Below are 15,969 nucleotides of genomic sequence, written 5' to 3'. Positions count from 1 at the left end.
GGAAACTAAGCAACATACTTCTAAATACGAGTCAAAGAGGAAGTCTCAAGAGAAATTTTTAAATACATCAAATGGAATGAAAATAAAACACGAAAACTTGTGTAGCACAGTTAAAGTATTGCTGAGAGGGAAATTTATAGCATTAAATGCATACATTAAAAACGAGGAAAAATCTGAAATCAATCATCTAAATGACCACTTCAAGAATCTAAGAAAAGAACAAAATAAACCCAAAGCAAGCAAAAGGAAGGAAATAATAAAAATTAAAACAGAAATCAATTAAGTTGAAAATTCAAGAACATTAGGAAAAAAATCAATAAAATAAAGAGCTAGTTCTTTCAAAGGATCAGTAAAATTGATAAACTTCTAGAAAGACTGACAAAAGCAAAGAGAGAAGAAAGCAATACCAGTACTAGGAATGAAACAGGGATACCACTACAGACACTACAGACATCAAGCAGATAATAAGAGAATGCTACAAATAACTTTACACACACAAATTTGAAAACTTCGAGGAAATGGACAGATACTTTGAAAAACACTGCTGCAACTCATCCAATATTAAATACATAATGTGAATTGCCCTATTAATATTAAAGAAATTGAATGAATAATGTAGAAACTCCCCAAAAAGAAATCTACTGGTCCAGATGGTTTCACTAGAGAATTTGATCAAACATCTAAAAGAGATTTAACAGCAATCATATACAATCTCTCTTGGAAAACTGAAGAGAAGGAAACACTCCCAATTAATTTTATGAAAGCCAGTTTTACAGTACCAAAAAGAAACTACAATATCTCTCAAGGATATTTACACAGAAATCCTTAATAAAATATTAGCAAATATAATTCAGGAACACATATAAAAAAAGGAATTATAGGCCGGGCGCGGTGGCTCAAGCCTGTAATCCCAGCACTTTGGGAGGCGGATCACGAGATCAGGAGATCGAGACCATCCTGGCGAACACGGTGAAATCCCGTCTCTACTAAAAAATACAAAAAATTAGCCAGGCATGGTAGTGGGCGCCTGTAGTCCCAGCTACTCGGGAGGCTGAGGCAGGAGAATGGCGTAAACCCGGGAGGCGGAGCTTGCAGGGAGCCGAGATCGCGCCACTGCACTCCAGCCTGGGCGGCAGAGTGAGACTCCGTCTCAAAAAAAAAAAAAAAAAAAAGGAATTATATACCATGACCAAATAAGGTTTATTCCAGGAATGCAAGCCTAGTTTAACATCCAAAAATCAATCAACGTAACCCACCATTTTAACAAGCTGATGGAAATAAATTATATAATCATGTCAGTTAATGCAGAAAAAGCACACAAAATGATATAACCACTCTGAAAAACATTCTGATAGTTTCCTTAAAAAATAAACATGCAGGCTGGGCGTTGTGGCTCACACCTGTAATCCCAGCACTTTGGGAGGCCGAGGCGGGCGGATCATGAGGTCAGGAGATCGAGACCATCCTGGCTAACACGGTGAAACCCTGTCTCCACTAAAAAAATACAAAAAAATTAGCCGGGGTGGTGGCGGGTGTCTGTAGTACCAGCTACTTGGGAGGCTGAGGCAGGAGGATGACATGAACCCAGGAGGCGGAGCGTGCAGTGAGCCGAGACTGCACCACCGCACTCCAGCCTGGGCAACAGAGTGAGACTCCATCTCAAAAACAAACAAACAAACAAACAAACAAAAAAACCCTGCAGGCCAGACAGTGCCATTACAGCAGTGGCTCATGCCTGTAATCCCAGCACTTTGGGAGGCCGAGGCAGGTGGATCACCTGAGGTCAAGAGTTCGAGATCAGACTGACCAATATGGTGAAACCCCATCTCTACTAAAAATACAAAAAAATTAGCCAGGTGTAGTGGCATGCACCTGTAGTCCCAGCTACTCAGGAGGCTGAGACAGGAGAATTGCTTGAATCCAGGAGGCGGAGGCTGCAGTGAGCCAAGATTGTGCCATGGCACTCCAACCTGGGCAACAGAGCAAGACTCCATCAAAAAACAAACGAACAAACAAAAACAAAAAAACCCCATGCAATTAACATATGACCCAGCAAGCACACTCCTGGACACATCCCTGAGAAACAAAAACTTATATTCACCAAAGACTCCTTCACAAATGTTTACAGCAGCTTTATTCATAATAGTCCAAAATTGGAAAGAAGCCAGATGTCCTTCAGTGGGTGAAGAGTTACACTGTGACACATTCATACCATGGAATACTGCTCAGCAAGAAAGAGGAACAAACTATCAATATATGGAAGAACCTGAATGAATCTCCACAGAATAATCTATGTGAAAATAGCCAATCCCAAAGTTACATACTATATAATTTCATTTATGTAGCATTTTAAACATAGTAAAATTATAGAAATAGAGACTATATTTGTGGTTGTCCGGGATTAGAAGGGGTGGGAGGAAGAGGGAAGTAGATGGGGCTAGAAAATGACAATAAGAAGAATCCTTGTAGTGACAAAAATGTTCTTTATCTTGACTGTATTGATGTCAATATCCTGATTGTGATATTCTAGTTTTACAAGATTTTACCATTGGGGAAACTCAGTATAGGATACTTGGGATCTCTTTGTATTACTTTTGCATGTGAGTCTACCATTATCTCAAAATAAAGGCTAATTTAAAAATTAATATTAAATAAAATCTTTAAAATGAAAAATCAATAACTGGGGAGGTTTGTCTTCCAACTAGATGCTGATTGATACACTGGCAGAGCTGAGATCAAAACCCAGGTCTTCGCTCTCCTGGTTCAGAACTCTGCACTGGAACACAATAAATGTTTGTCCACAAAGATGGAAGTAGAGGCCATTATCCTAAGAGAAATAACTCAGAAAGTCAAATACCGATATGTTCTCACTTATAAGTGGAAGCTAAGCAAAGGGGGAACACAGACATATGGAGTAGAATAATAGGCCTTAGGGACTATAAAAGGTGAGACAGTGGGAAAGGGGTGAAGGCTGAAAATTTACCTATTGGTAAATGTCCACTATTTGGGTGATAGGTACACTAAAATGCCAGACTCTTTCATTACACGATATACTCATGTAAGAAATTTGCACTTGAGACTGGATTAAGAAAATGTGGCACATATACACCATGGAATACTATGCAGCCATAAAAAAGGATGAGTTCATGTCCTTTGTAGGGACATGGATGAAGCTGGAAACCATCATTCTCAGCAAACTATCACAAGGACAGAAAACCAAACACCACATATTCTCACTCATAGGTGGGAATTGAACAATGAGAACACTTGGACACAGGAAGGGGAACATCACACACCAGGGCCTGTCATGGGGTGGGGGGAAGTGGGGAGGATAGCATTAGGAGATATACCTAATGTAAATGATGAGTTAATGGGTACAGCACACCAACATGGAACATGTATACATATGTAACAAACCTGCACGTTGTGCACATGTACCCTAGAACTTAAAGTATAATAAAATAAAATTTAAAAAATTTTAAAAAAAGAAACTTGCACTTGTACTCCCTAAATATACCAAAAAAAAAAATTTATTGAGGAAAAAAATTTTTAAGCAAAAATGTTTGTTCAATTAAATTTAAAAAATTTCATTTGATATATTTCATCTAACCGAACAAACTAAGTTTTTTTTGCCTGCAAAGAACTTTCTTGTTAAACTAGCACAAGCTTCTACAGGGTGATGAGAAAAGAAGGGGCAAGAGAGTGTAATTTTAGCATTGGCAGAACTATGGGTTTTGTTTTACAGCAAATGGAAGGAGTAAAATAAAGGCAACTAGGCCCACTTTGACATTTCCAAACTTTAATAGTCTCCTGACATTCCAGCCTTCTAGTCTAACATTTTGCACTTCTGTCTTTCATTAAAGAGAGTAGAACTTTGTCACCATATCCTAGATAAACATCCAGGTTACCATAGTTTTGAAGGACAAAAGTTCTCAGTGGTATCATATTCCAGGCACTGCTGCAAAGCAGGATAAAGATCCATGCTACAGAAATGGACTGTTTGTGAAGATAGTACCTGTGTCATCACAAAATTAACTGAAAGTTATGTTAATAATTAGTACTAAAATCTGCTTTTTTTCAGACAGTTTTTTAAAAACCTAACAAAAGAATTAAATATTAGTGTATTAAAACTTCCATATCTTTCATACAAAATAAAAGATTATTTCAGCAAACATAGAAGTACCCATATACTAGAGGTACAATTCTCATTTTAATAAAATAAGGAAAGCCGAGACTGTTGTTTCTTAAAGGTAGTTATAATTATTTTATTAATTTTAAAAATACCTTTTGCAGTCGACTAAGGAGTACAGACAAAGCAGAGTTCATTAATTTTTACTTCTGCTATATACATACTTCAAATATGTCTTCAGGGCAGGCAGTTTTATGCAGTGATTGAAACAGTGAAATAACAAGTTTAACACGGTGGATTAAATATATGTTTGTCTCTCTTTCCTCCTCACATGCTACTTTAACAACAGAAAAGAATTTAAAATGGTACAAACCAACAAGCACACAGAGAACAGAGGATGACGATACTCTCAGGTGGAAGGTGAGAAGTTGGGAAGCTGGAAAGCTGAAGAATGAGTAACTGACTCACCAAAACTAAAGCTGAAACCTTGGTCTAGAAGGAGATGGGATAGTGGGGAGGGTGCAGAGAAGCCAATAAGAAGCAAGGCCATTTGTGCTACAGAATCTCAAAAGGCTAGAAATGACTTCAAGGTAATCACTAAGGCCGAAATACAGTTAGCCTCAAACAGAAAGACTGGATGACATTTTTTAAGAGAAATACATTTAGACTCTCAGGCCCTCTTTCACCTGGTTGGATGGACTCCCTCCATACCCACAGAGATTGACTTTCTGGGGAGGCTCTGGACTTGGGGCTGTGAAATATAGCTGAGGACAGAGGTGAGGTCCAGTTATGATAGCCACAGAGGAGCTAATGATGGCAGAAAGGCCAAGACCTGGGCCTAGATTCCGATTAGGGAGACTCACCCAGGAGAGGAGTCAGCTCCCTGGAGGTGATGAGAAGTTTATTAGTCAGATAAATAACTTATCTAGAAAGTACAGTTTATAGTTACAAGGTTATAGAGTTATGGGGTAGCGGGAAGAGCAGCAGACAGGCCACACGCAGCATGGGGCATCGTAACTGACACTCATCAAAACAGGGCTGAGGAAGGGCGCCAGAAGTGAGGAGGATTTGCATGAACAAGAAAAGCTGCAAGTCAAGAGGGACTAGATATCTGGTCAGCATACAAGGGAGGGTCTCAGGGTCTGTTGAGTAAGGCAGAGACCTTGATCCTAAAACAAGAGTACAAGGTAGGAGACTGCTATCGGGGACACGGCAGAAGGGTGGCTATGCGAACTGGGACACAAGCCCAAGAGGATCTGGTAAGGCTGAACATGCTGGAGTCTCTAAGAACCTAGGAAACCAGAGCTCTTTAAATCTACTGAATGAGGACAGGACCCTTCTAGATCCCAAGACCAGCCAAACCCAAAAGCTGCCTCCACCAGAGGGAACCAGACAGGTTACATCCAAGCAACTGTGACTATCTGCTCATGGTCTTGACAGCTTTGATTAAGTCTGACAAGAAACCAGCTACACAGTCATATATTGTACAGCTGGTATCTAAATAGGGCTGCTTCCGACTGGCCAGCTCTAAGAAACTAAGCCTGAGAAAGTGGGTCCCAGACAAGGGCCATTCCTGACATTCTGGGTGTCACTTGAGCTTCAGGGTTAATAGTTCTAGATAAGGACTAAATTGTCCTATTTAAGCTTTCACTGATGCTGCTCTTAACAACTGGAAAGTTTAATAAAATTGTTTTCCAACCTCCAAGTATATCAAGCAAACTACATTTCACATACTTTTGACAGCTTTATAGCACTTTAGCTTAGTACTTATAAATCAATAGAAAAAGGCCAGGTGTGGTGACTCATGCCTGTAATCCCAGCAATTTGGGAAGCAGAGGCGGGCAGATCACCTGAGGTCAGGAGTTTGAGACCAGCCTGGCCAACACGGCAAAACCCTGTCTCTACTAAAAATACAAAAATTAGCTGGGCATGGTGTTGCGCACCTGTAATCCCAGCTACTTGAAAGGCTGAGGCAGGAGAATTGCGGGGAGGGGAGGGGAGAGGAGGGGAAGAAAGAAACTTTCTGGTGTAGAGTCACAGAGTGCAGTGTAGTATATTCTTTTCTAACTATTCCATTCTTCTGCCACTCTGGTTGATAACCACATAAAATCATAGAAAATAATGACACCTAGTGTCCAAAAATATTACTCTTCTTAGAATATAAACACAGATGGAGGAACGTGGTAATAAGCTTGCACATCTTCACAGAAAATGAGTAAATAAAAGCTAATTTTTCCTTACTCCACTAACAACAGAGAGGATTTTCCCACCATCTTCCGTCAAGCCTGCAATGCAGGGTCAGGTTCCTTGTAAACAGAAAGTCAGTGCAAAGGCTGTTACAGCCTCACAGAGGTGGCAGCCGGCATGAGCAGAAACACAGCCCCAACATCAAAACCCAAACAGAAGAGACCCACCATCAACTCGGCGCCTGTTTCTTTTTTCCAGCCCTGGTGATAAAATACAACACATTTTTAGATACCCGGTAAAATAGGGTCACTAGTAACTTCTTTTAAATGAAGTTTCAAAATGACTTAATCTATCTCTCTTTACTACCAGGCCTGTCAGTGAGGTCACTGTGCAGTTTTTTTCTAACGGAAGCTGGACTCACCTCTGCTATCCTTTTCTTCAGGTTCTCCTTTCCCATGTACGAAGCCTGCAGGGAGATGACACTCTCTTCTTTTTGAATCAAAGTTGTCAAGATGCTTTTAAAATTCTGATATTGTTTTAAGAGCTCCAAAACTCTTCCACATTGTTCAAGACTATCAATAGAAAAATATACAATAGCTAAATGTCCAAAAATAGCAAAACCATTCTTTCTCTTTGCAAGTATACCACATAAATGATGAATAAGGCGTAAAGGACTTTTCCTCTTGATGTGATTCTTAATATTTTTTAACAATTTGACCTAAGAATGATGGCACATCAATATATCTGGCAAGTAGATGGCATAATCTCTGATTAGTACTGTCACTAGGTGAACATTAAAAAGTTACCAGATGTAAGGTCTACAAAGAAACACAGGATTCATCACCCTAAGGAATCAGCATCTCAATTTCATCATTAACCAAAAGACATCTCAGAAAACAGAGCCGCCTTAACGTAACTCTGGCAGATTATTTCAGTATCAATTCAGCAAGTCACAGGTTGTTTCTGTATCTATTCTTTTTTTTTTTTGAGACACAGTCTTGCTCTCTCACCCAGACTGGAGTGCAGGGGTGCAATCTTGACTCACTGCAACCTCCGCCTCCTGGATTCAAGCAATTCTCCTGCCTCAGCCTCCTGAGTAGCTGGGATTACAGGTAAATGCCACCATGCCTGGCTAATTTTTGTATTTTTAGTAGAGACGGGGTTTTATCATGTTGGCCAGGCTGGTCTTGAACTCCTGACCTCAGGTGATCCACCTGCCTTGGCCTCCCAAAGTGCTGGAATTATATATAGGTGTGAACCACCATGCCTGGCCTTTTATATATCTAATCTATTCATTCTGGATTTAGTCCTTTTTAAAACGTAAGGCAGTGAGACAATGTGGCAGTTAGGACACCTGGTTTCTTTTTTTTTTTTTTTTTTTTTTTTGAGACGGAGTCTCGCTGTGTCACCCAGGCTGGAGTGCAGTGGCCGGATCTCAGCTCACTGCAAGCTCCGCCTCCCGGGTTTTTACGCCATTCTCCTGCCTCAGCCTCCCGAGTAGCCGGGACTACAGGCGCCTGCCACCTCGCCCGGCTAGTTTTTCGTATTTTTTAGTAGAGACGGGGTTTCACCGTGTTAGCCAGGATGGTCTCGAACTCCTGACCTCGTGATCCGCCCGTCTCGGCCTCCCAAAGTGCTGGGATTACAGGCTTGAGCCACCGCGCCCGGCCGGACACCTGGTTTCTACTACGGCTGGGCACTGCTTAGTCTGAGACTCTGGATAAGTTACTTTAGCCTCTTTGAATCTCAATTCTTTCCTCAGTAAAGTCAGAGGGTAGACTAGATCAAATACCACATACAGGGTTCATCTTGACTCCTGTACACTCAGGTTCCAGTAGGAAACAGGAGGTGTACCCCAGTGGAATTCTGAAGATTACGAAAATTTTTGCAACTAGCCCCGACTCTGCAGGAAACACAGCAGTTATTGACAGGCAACATCTCCCATTCAAGTAGGCGCGTGGGGTAAAGTAATGCTCCCAATTCCCAAAGATGCCTGGGCCTAATCCCTGGATCTTGTGAATGTTACCTTACAGGTTACCTCACAAGGCAAAAGGGACTTTGCAGAAGTGATTAAGCTAAGAATCTTAAACTACAGAGATTATCCAGGATTGCCCGTGTGGGCCTGGTGTAATCATAAGGGTCCTTCTGGGAGGGAGGCAGGGAGAGGTGTCAAAGGAGACGTGATGACAGAACAGAGGGCAGAGAGAGATTTGAAGATCCTGCACTGCTGCTTTAAAGATGGAGGAGGGGGACACAGGCCAAAGAATGTAGCAGGAGGCCTCTAGAATATGGAAAAGGCAAGGAAATGAATCTTGCCTAGTGCCTCCAGAAGGAACACAGCTTGATTTTTTTTTTTTTTTTGAGACAGGATCTCGCTCTGAAGTACAGTGGTGCTATCTCGGTTCGCTGAAACCTCAATCTCCCAGGCTCAAGTGATGTTCCCACCTCAGCCTCCTGAGTAGCTGGGACTACAGGCACCTGCAAGCATGCAGGTTAATTTTTTTATATTTTTTTAGAGATGGGGTTTTGCCGTATTGGCCAGGTTGGTCTTGAACTCCTGACCTCAAGTGATCCGGCCACCCCAGCCTTCCAAAGTGTTGGGATTACAGGCATGAGCTACCATGTCTGGCCAATTTTTTTATGTTTTGTAGAGATGGGGTTTCACCATGTTGGCCAGGCTGGTCTCAAACATGTAGGCTCAAGCAATCCTCTCACTTCAGCCTCACGAAGTGCTGGGATTACAGGTGTGAGCCACCTCACGCAGCCTATTTTACCACTTCTGACCTCCAGAAGCATAAGGTAATAAATCCATGTTCTTTTTAAGCCACTAAGTTCGTGGTGATTTGTTTGATGATTTACAGCAATAGGAAACCAACCCAGTTGGGATGGTAATGAGCATAAACACACCATATTGTGTATGTGTTATGCTTCATGGAGAACCTCTTTGCTGCACTCTGGCTATAATCTACAATTCTAGGTCTTGTCCCAGACACTGGCCCTGTGAACTCCAGTGGGAAATCCTTAGGTTTGCCCTCCTTTGGGTCCACGGAGACGTGTTTTCAACCCAGCAGTTTGAAAAAGTTAATTGTGCTACAGACAATTTTTCAGATTCAAGAGGGATTCTTTTTTTCCTTACCATTCGGTGACCAAGGCTTTGGCATTCTCCCACAAGAGTACTGTATTTTGGCACTGCTGATTCACGGTTTTTTCTCTGCCGTCTTTGAAGTGTGGAAGAGAATTAGCCATTCCTTGTAAATGTCTCTTCTCTTCTTCATATTCATCTAGAACCTTATCCAGTCTGATTAATGATTTTTTCCTTGATTATGAATGAGAAAAAAGTTTGATAGCCAACTGTTAACCACTGATTCAACACAAATATGGGTAACCTAGGGAGGCACAGTAACCTTAATTTGTCCTCATGAGGTTAATGCCAATGTTACACATTCCTGTTACAGAGTTCGGGAGGCTCTATGCATTTCCAGAATTTTTCTGAGTTTTTTTTTTTTTTGGTCTTATTTTGTTTTGCTTGTCTCACTTTGTCACCTATGCTGAGTGCAGTGGCACAATCTCAGCTCACTGCAGCCTCAACCTCCTAGGCTCAAGTGATCTTCTTCCCACCTCAGTCTCCTGAATAGCTGGTACCACACATGCACACCACCATGCCTGGCTAATTTTTTAGTTTTTGTAGAGATGGGGTCTCACTATGTTGCCCAGGCTTGTCTCAAACTCCTGGACTCAAGCAATCCTCCTGGCTCAGCTTCCCAAAGTGCTGGGATTACAGGTGTGAGCTACTGTGCCTGGCTGCATTTCCAGAATATTAATTTGGTGCTTTAAATAAATATAATAAATATACACAACCATTAGCAGTAACATGTTTCTGTGATGAAGAAACATGAGAGGAAAGAGAGAGAAACATACACACATGAGAGGAAAGAGAGAGACACAAAGCGCATATGTGTGCTTATGTAGGGGCAAGACAGCATGATATGGCAGAAGAGGAGAAGGTGAATGACCAAGAACTACAGGATCCTAAGAAGGATGGGGTGGCCAAGGAGAAAGGAAAAGACAAGAGAAATCTTGCACTTCTCCTTTATGTACAAAAAGCTCTCCCAATCAAAAAGGAGTTATTTAAGGATAAAGTAATACTGAAGGGATTAACACCATTCACCTAAATCTAAATTGCTAAACTGCTCACAGCCTCTACTTCCTAGCCTGGTTTTCATTCTCTACTGCCTACTGTAACAGCTGGCCTCCACATTGCAAAATCCCTGTTCCACTCTCAATCTTCACCTCACTTCACTAATCAGCAGCATTTGACACTTGGTCATTTCCTCCTTGTTGAGATGCCTTCTTCAGGTAGCCCCAGAAGTCTCTTGATTTTCCTCCTACTATACTGGCCTCTCCGTTCTCAGTTTCTTCAGCTGGTTCCCCCTCATCTCCCTGATCCCTCAATACGGAGTGCCCAGAGTATGGATCCAACTTGGACCTCTTCTCTTGTTTATCTAAACTCACTCCCCTCAGAAATTTCATCCAATCTCATAGCTTTAAACAGCCTTGTAAAATGATGAAAACTCTCAAATATACACCTTTAGCCCAGACCTCTCTCCTGATTCCTAATGCCATCTATTTTTACGTGTCTTATTGATATTGCTGCTTGAATGTCTAGTATATCTTGAATATATCATTTCTAAAACTGAGCACACCCAATCTTTCATTCAATACTGAAAAATTTCATCCAAGACTGATAAACTTTAGTCTTTTTCATCTCAGTTAATGGTAACTCAGTTCTTACTCACTGCTCAAGTTACCATTGACACAACGGATAATGAGAGGCAAGAGCACCTGAACCCAGAGGAAGATTCCAATGTTTGTTGGAAGCATTCTTGACCCCAATATCTCTTTTACACCCCATGTCCATGTGTCAATAAATCATCTGTTCTCTATCTTCAAACTATATACAGAATCTCAACACTTTCTACCACATTACCACTGGATCATGCCAGCTTCATCCTTGCCAGGGATTACAATAGGTCAAACCAGACTTCCCATGTCTTCTCTCAACTCCTACAGTCTATTTTCAACACATCAGCCAGACACAACAGGTTATGATGAAAACCAACACATTTCCCTCTGTTTAGAACCCTGCTATGACTTCCCATGTCACTAGAAGAACAAGCCAAAGTCATCAAACAGCCTAAAAGTTCCTGCATGAGCTAAGCTACATCTCCCCCTCACTACTGCACCTTCTCACCTCCTTGCCACATCTCTAAAAACACAACCGACCTTTGTACCTACTGCTCTCTCTGCCTAGAAGGCTATTCCTTCAGGTTCGAATGGCTTGCTCTTTCCTCTCATCTGATGCCAAGGCCACCTTCTCAGTGAGACCTTCCCTGATTATCCTGTTCAGTAGCAATCCCTTCCACCTTAAATAGAATTTCTCCTCCTCTCCTCTCCTCCACTCGCCTCCCCTCCCCTCCCCTCCCCTCCCCTCCCCTCTCCTCTCCTCTCCTTTTCTTTGAGACAGGGTCTTACTGTGTCACCCAGGATGGAGGGCAGTGGTACAATCGCATGCAGTGGTGGGATTCCCTAAGAATGAAAGTTTCATTGAGCCTGAGGGTGTGGGGCATTTCAGAGGGAAAGGCACACTTGACTACACTGAGGGCTTGGTCATCAAAAGACCCTTGAGAGACCACTGAGCCTGAGGAACTAAAGGTGGGCAGAGGAGGAGATAGAAAGTGAGACAGATTTAGAAAGGGGGGAAGAGGCCAGGCACGTAAGAGGAAGAGGCCAGGCTCACGCCTATAATCCCAGCACTTTGGGAGGTCAAAGGGGGTGGATCACCTGAGGTCAGGAGTTCGAGACCAGCCTGGTCAACATGGTAAAACCCCGTCTCTACTAAAAATAGAAAAATTAGCTAGGCATGGTGGCGCAACCCTATAATCCCAGCTACTAGTGGGGCTGAGATAGGAGAATCGCCTAAACCTGGGAGGCAGAGGTTGTAGTGAGCCGAAATCGTACCACTGTGCCCCAGCTTGGGCAAGGCTCTGTCTCAAAAACAAAAAAACAAAAAAACACAACAGTGGCTCACGCATGTAATCCCAGCACTTTAGGACACTGAGGCAGGCAGATCATGAGGTCAGGAGATTGAGACCATTCTGGCCAACATAGTGAAACTCCGTCCCTACTAAAATACAAAAAAAAAAAAAAAATTAGCCGGGCGTGGTGGCATGTACCTGTAGTCCCAGCTACTCGAGAGGCTGAGGCAGGGCAATCACTTGAACCCGGGAAGTTGCAGTGCGCCAAGATCATGCCACTGCACTCCAGCCTGGTGACAGAGCAAGACTCCATTGAAAGAAAGGAGGAGAGGGGAGGGGAGGGGAGAGGAGTGGAGGGGAGCGAAGCAGAGCGGAGAAGAGAGGAGCGAAGAGGAGAGGAGAGGGAAAGAATTCCACAAAAGCGACTCTTGCTAACATTTTAGCTTTTGGAATTTGAAGGCCCTACTCCAAATGCTGGAATTAAAATGGCAGCAGGTATATAGAAGGCTGCCAACCTCAGTCTACTGCAACTCTGCTCCATCTCCAGAATCAACACGAACTTTAGATTGCTTCTTAAATTCAGTCTCCTGCCCTTCCACTCAGTTCCCACCCTAATCCTGCCGGGAGGAGAAGGAGACCAAATAACTAAGAAAGCAGCAGGGACAAGATGTGGCACATGCATCTTCCACCACTGGTTTCATTAATATCACATGCATGGAGTCTGCCAGTCATCCGTCCTGAGGAGAACTCCACAGTAAACAGACAGAAGTACAAGGGAATCGGTAGTAACTCATGTACAGTACTTTATGCATATCTGACTTCACCACTTCTTTGTCCATAAGACACACTCTAAAGAGGAAAGAAAAATTATGCCACGTTTTGTACAGGTACAATACCAACAAAAAGGAAGTTTGCCTGAAAAGTCTACAGAAAAGAATGCTGAACACTGAATACAGTGGGATGGAATAGAAGCAGAAAGACATAGGAAGAATATCTTTCACCTAATAGAGGTGAAAATACAGAAAGGTGCTAGTCATCTTGGATGGAAATGGATGGACAATACTTACCGATGTTTCACAGCGGGAACAGTAGGATCCTTAAGACCAATTTTACTGATTTGACTCTGCACATCTTGAATATTTTTACGGAGTTCATTATTTTTGAAGATACAAGCCTCTAGTAATCTGTTTTCCTCAGCGAATTCCTCCTGTACCCCACAGCCATGTGTCTCAGGTAACTTTACTGATAAAGCACCAAGAAGGTTTTCACAGGAGGTGTCTTCACCCAATTCAGCATCTTTAAAGCTCATATCAAGCATCTTCAAACGTTTATCCAAATGTTTGGCCTTGTCTTTCATCAGATGAATTTCTCCCTCTTTATTTTTCACTGTCAAAGTATTTTCTTGTGCCACCTCTGTATCTGAGGCTGAGAGGTCTATAAAGGGCTCAGCAGAGAGTTTAGCTGTTCTGAGAGATGCCAAAAAGTCTCCCAGAGCTTTCAGAGTATCTTCACTCCTCTGCACCTTGTGGTTCATTTCTTCAAATTGTGTTTTGTACTTCAGTATAATATTCTGCATTGCATGTAGATCAAATGGGTGTAATTCCTTTAATATAAAGTTGCCTGGCTCTTCTAAGCGGTTACATATTTCAATCTGTTTTGCAGTAGAATCTTGGATATTCTAAAATAAAGATAAGAAAAGCTAAAAAACTGAGGTGGAAAAAAGAAAGACTGCTTGTGAGAAACCAGCCCCAAACTGCATGACTAGATTTGATCTAGAAAAATGCGTTTCAGTTTAACAAAAGGTGACAGTTTCTACCTAAGGAAACATTTTAATTACAAATGATCAGATGTCCCAGCTGATGTTTCAATCCCAAAAAGAAAACAAGCACATAAATCTATTGCTTCAAAGCAAATAATCAGATATTAAACTGTTCAGAAAACAATTTTATAATCTGAAAAATAAACAAATATTTTTATTTAAGATGGCATTTAGAATAAGAAAACAGTAGAATATGGCATTTAAGCATGAGTCTAGTATATTTAGGAATTCAGTTACTGAAGAAGGCATTCATAAACAAGGTTTCCTTTTGAATTCAAAGAAAATACCTCCTTATGTACTCCACGGTACCTACCTCCAAATTTGTAAGGAATTAAAGAGTTAAGAAATAAAAAACAAGTCTAAATTACTGAAAAAAAATTTGTCGTGACTTTTAATCTATGCTATGACGAATAATTAAAAATCCATAAAGATTTATAAATCTCAGAAGACTTGATTATTCTGTAAATCACTGTGAGAACTTACATACTTACCCTTAGGTGTTGATAAATGCCATCAGCATCAATGAGATGAAATCCCTGGATGGCCATTTTATGGAGAGGCAGGTCGGAGCCACAGAGAAGAAGTGATGCCTTCTCCACAGGTAACACAAGCTGCAGTGCTGTCTCTAAAGATTCCATCCTGGGTGCAAGGTAAACCAGACATGAGGGGAAAACACAGCAGAAAGATATCCTATAAAACTGATTAACACAATTACTGAACTAAGAACAGAAAATAATTATCCAATAAATAGACATACAATGATATTATACATCATCACATTAATACCTAAACTCATTGATTCAAAATGCCAAAGAATGAATGGGTTGCTATATCCAAGTATTCTTTCATATGCTCATCCATCTATCCATTTATTCATTCATTCATTCAACATACATTTATTTAGTGAGAGGCAGCAGAGCTAGGTTAAAAATGACCCACTGGGCCAGACAACTCCAGCTGTTTCGGTATAATTAATGAATTCTCCTTTCACTCCAAAAAGCATCCCAATACCCAAGTATTCTTTTTTTTTTTTTTCTTTTTATATTTTTAGTAGAGACAGTGTTTCACCCTGTTGGCCAGGCTGGTCTCGAACTCCTGACCTCAAGTGATCTGCCTGCCTTGGCCTCCCAAAGTGCTGGGATTATGGGCAGAAGCCACCGTGCCTGGCCCCAAAGTATTCTTAGCAGGGTAATATATACCACACTGAATGGAAAATTGTAAAACATACTAAGCCTTTCTCTCTCTTTTGAAATAAAAACAGAATTGTAACTTAACTTCACCTTGACAACTAAGAAACCTCATAATTACTTTAATTATGGAATAATTTGTTAAATTTCTATATTACAAATATAATGGGGTCCAAAGAATAGGCTCCACTGATAAGAAATTGAAATGTGGGACCATAGGTAAGTAATATATAGACTCTGAGCCTCAGTTTTTTCCTACATATAGAGGAATATATGCTGGGGGTACATATTCTATGTATACAAGGTCCTAATAACACTCTCATTTCAGAAATGAAGAGATTAATGCCCACAGAGTTTATGCGACTTGGTCAAATTCATGCCCAAAAGAGACAGTGGAAAGACTGTGGCCTTTGAACCTTGGCAGACCTTAAGTTCTACCAAGTTTCTAGGTAGCAGCGTGGCCTGGTTATATTATTAACATTTAACCTCTCGGAGTATCAGTTTCCTTATCAGAAAAATGCAATCATAATGGTAGCCTCTCTTACTGTTGTTGTGACATCCAAACAAAATAACATACTTAGTATAGCAATAGTCTTGCTTAAAATGGCATTA

The 15,969-nt window shown here is 41.3% G+C and overlaps 1 protein-coding gene across 2 annotated transcripts in view; it reads right to left on the bottom strand.

Annotated features, from left to right (window-relative positions):
- SYNE2 (spectrin repeat containing nuclear envelope protein 2) overlaps positions 1 to 15,969 on the bottom strand; it is a 376,350-nt gene that overhangs the window by 210,544 nt on the left and 149,837 nt on the right. For both annotated transcript variants that reach the window (XM_025391361.1, XM_025391362.1), the window contains exons 29-32: positions 14,662 to 14,809; positions 13,419 to 14,029; positions 9,453 to 9,632; positions 6,738 to 6,888 (exon numbers count right to left, since the gene is read on the bottom strand). In XM_025391361.1, coding sequence (XP_025247146.1) covers positions 6,738 to 6,888; positions 9,453 to 9,632; positions 13,419 to 14,029; positions 14,662 to 14,809 — 1,090 coding nt within the window. The remainder of the gene's footprint in view (positions 1 to 6,737; positions 6,889 to 9,452; positions 9,633 to 13,418; positions 14,030 to 14,661; positions 14,810 to 15,969) is intronic.

Source organism: Theropithecus gelada, chromosome 7b (assembly GCF_003255815.1).
Source record: "Theropithecus gelada isolate Dixy chromosome 7b, Tgel_1.0, whole genome shotgun sequence".
In the NCBI taxonomy this organism is placed as follows: Eukaryota; Metazoa; Chordata; class Mammalia; order Primates; family Cercopithecidae; genus Theropithecus; species Theropithecus gelada.
Note: the sequence above shows the minus strand (reverse complement) of the source record. Positions and strands in the feature narration are given on the sequence as shown.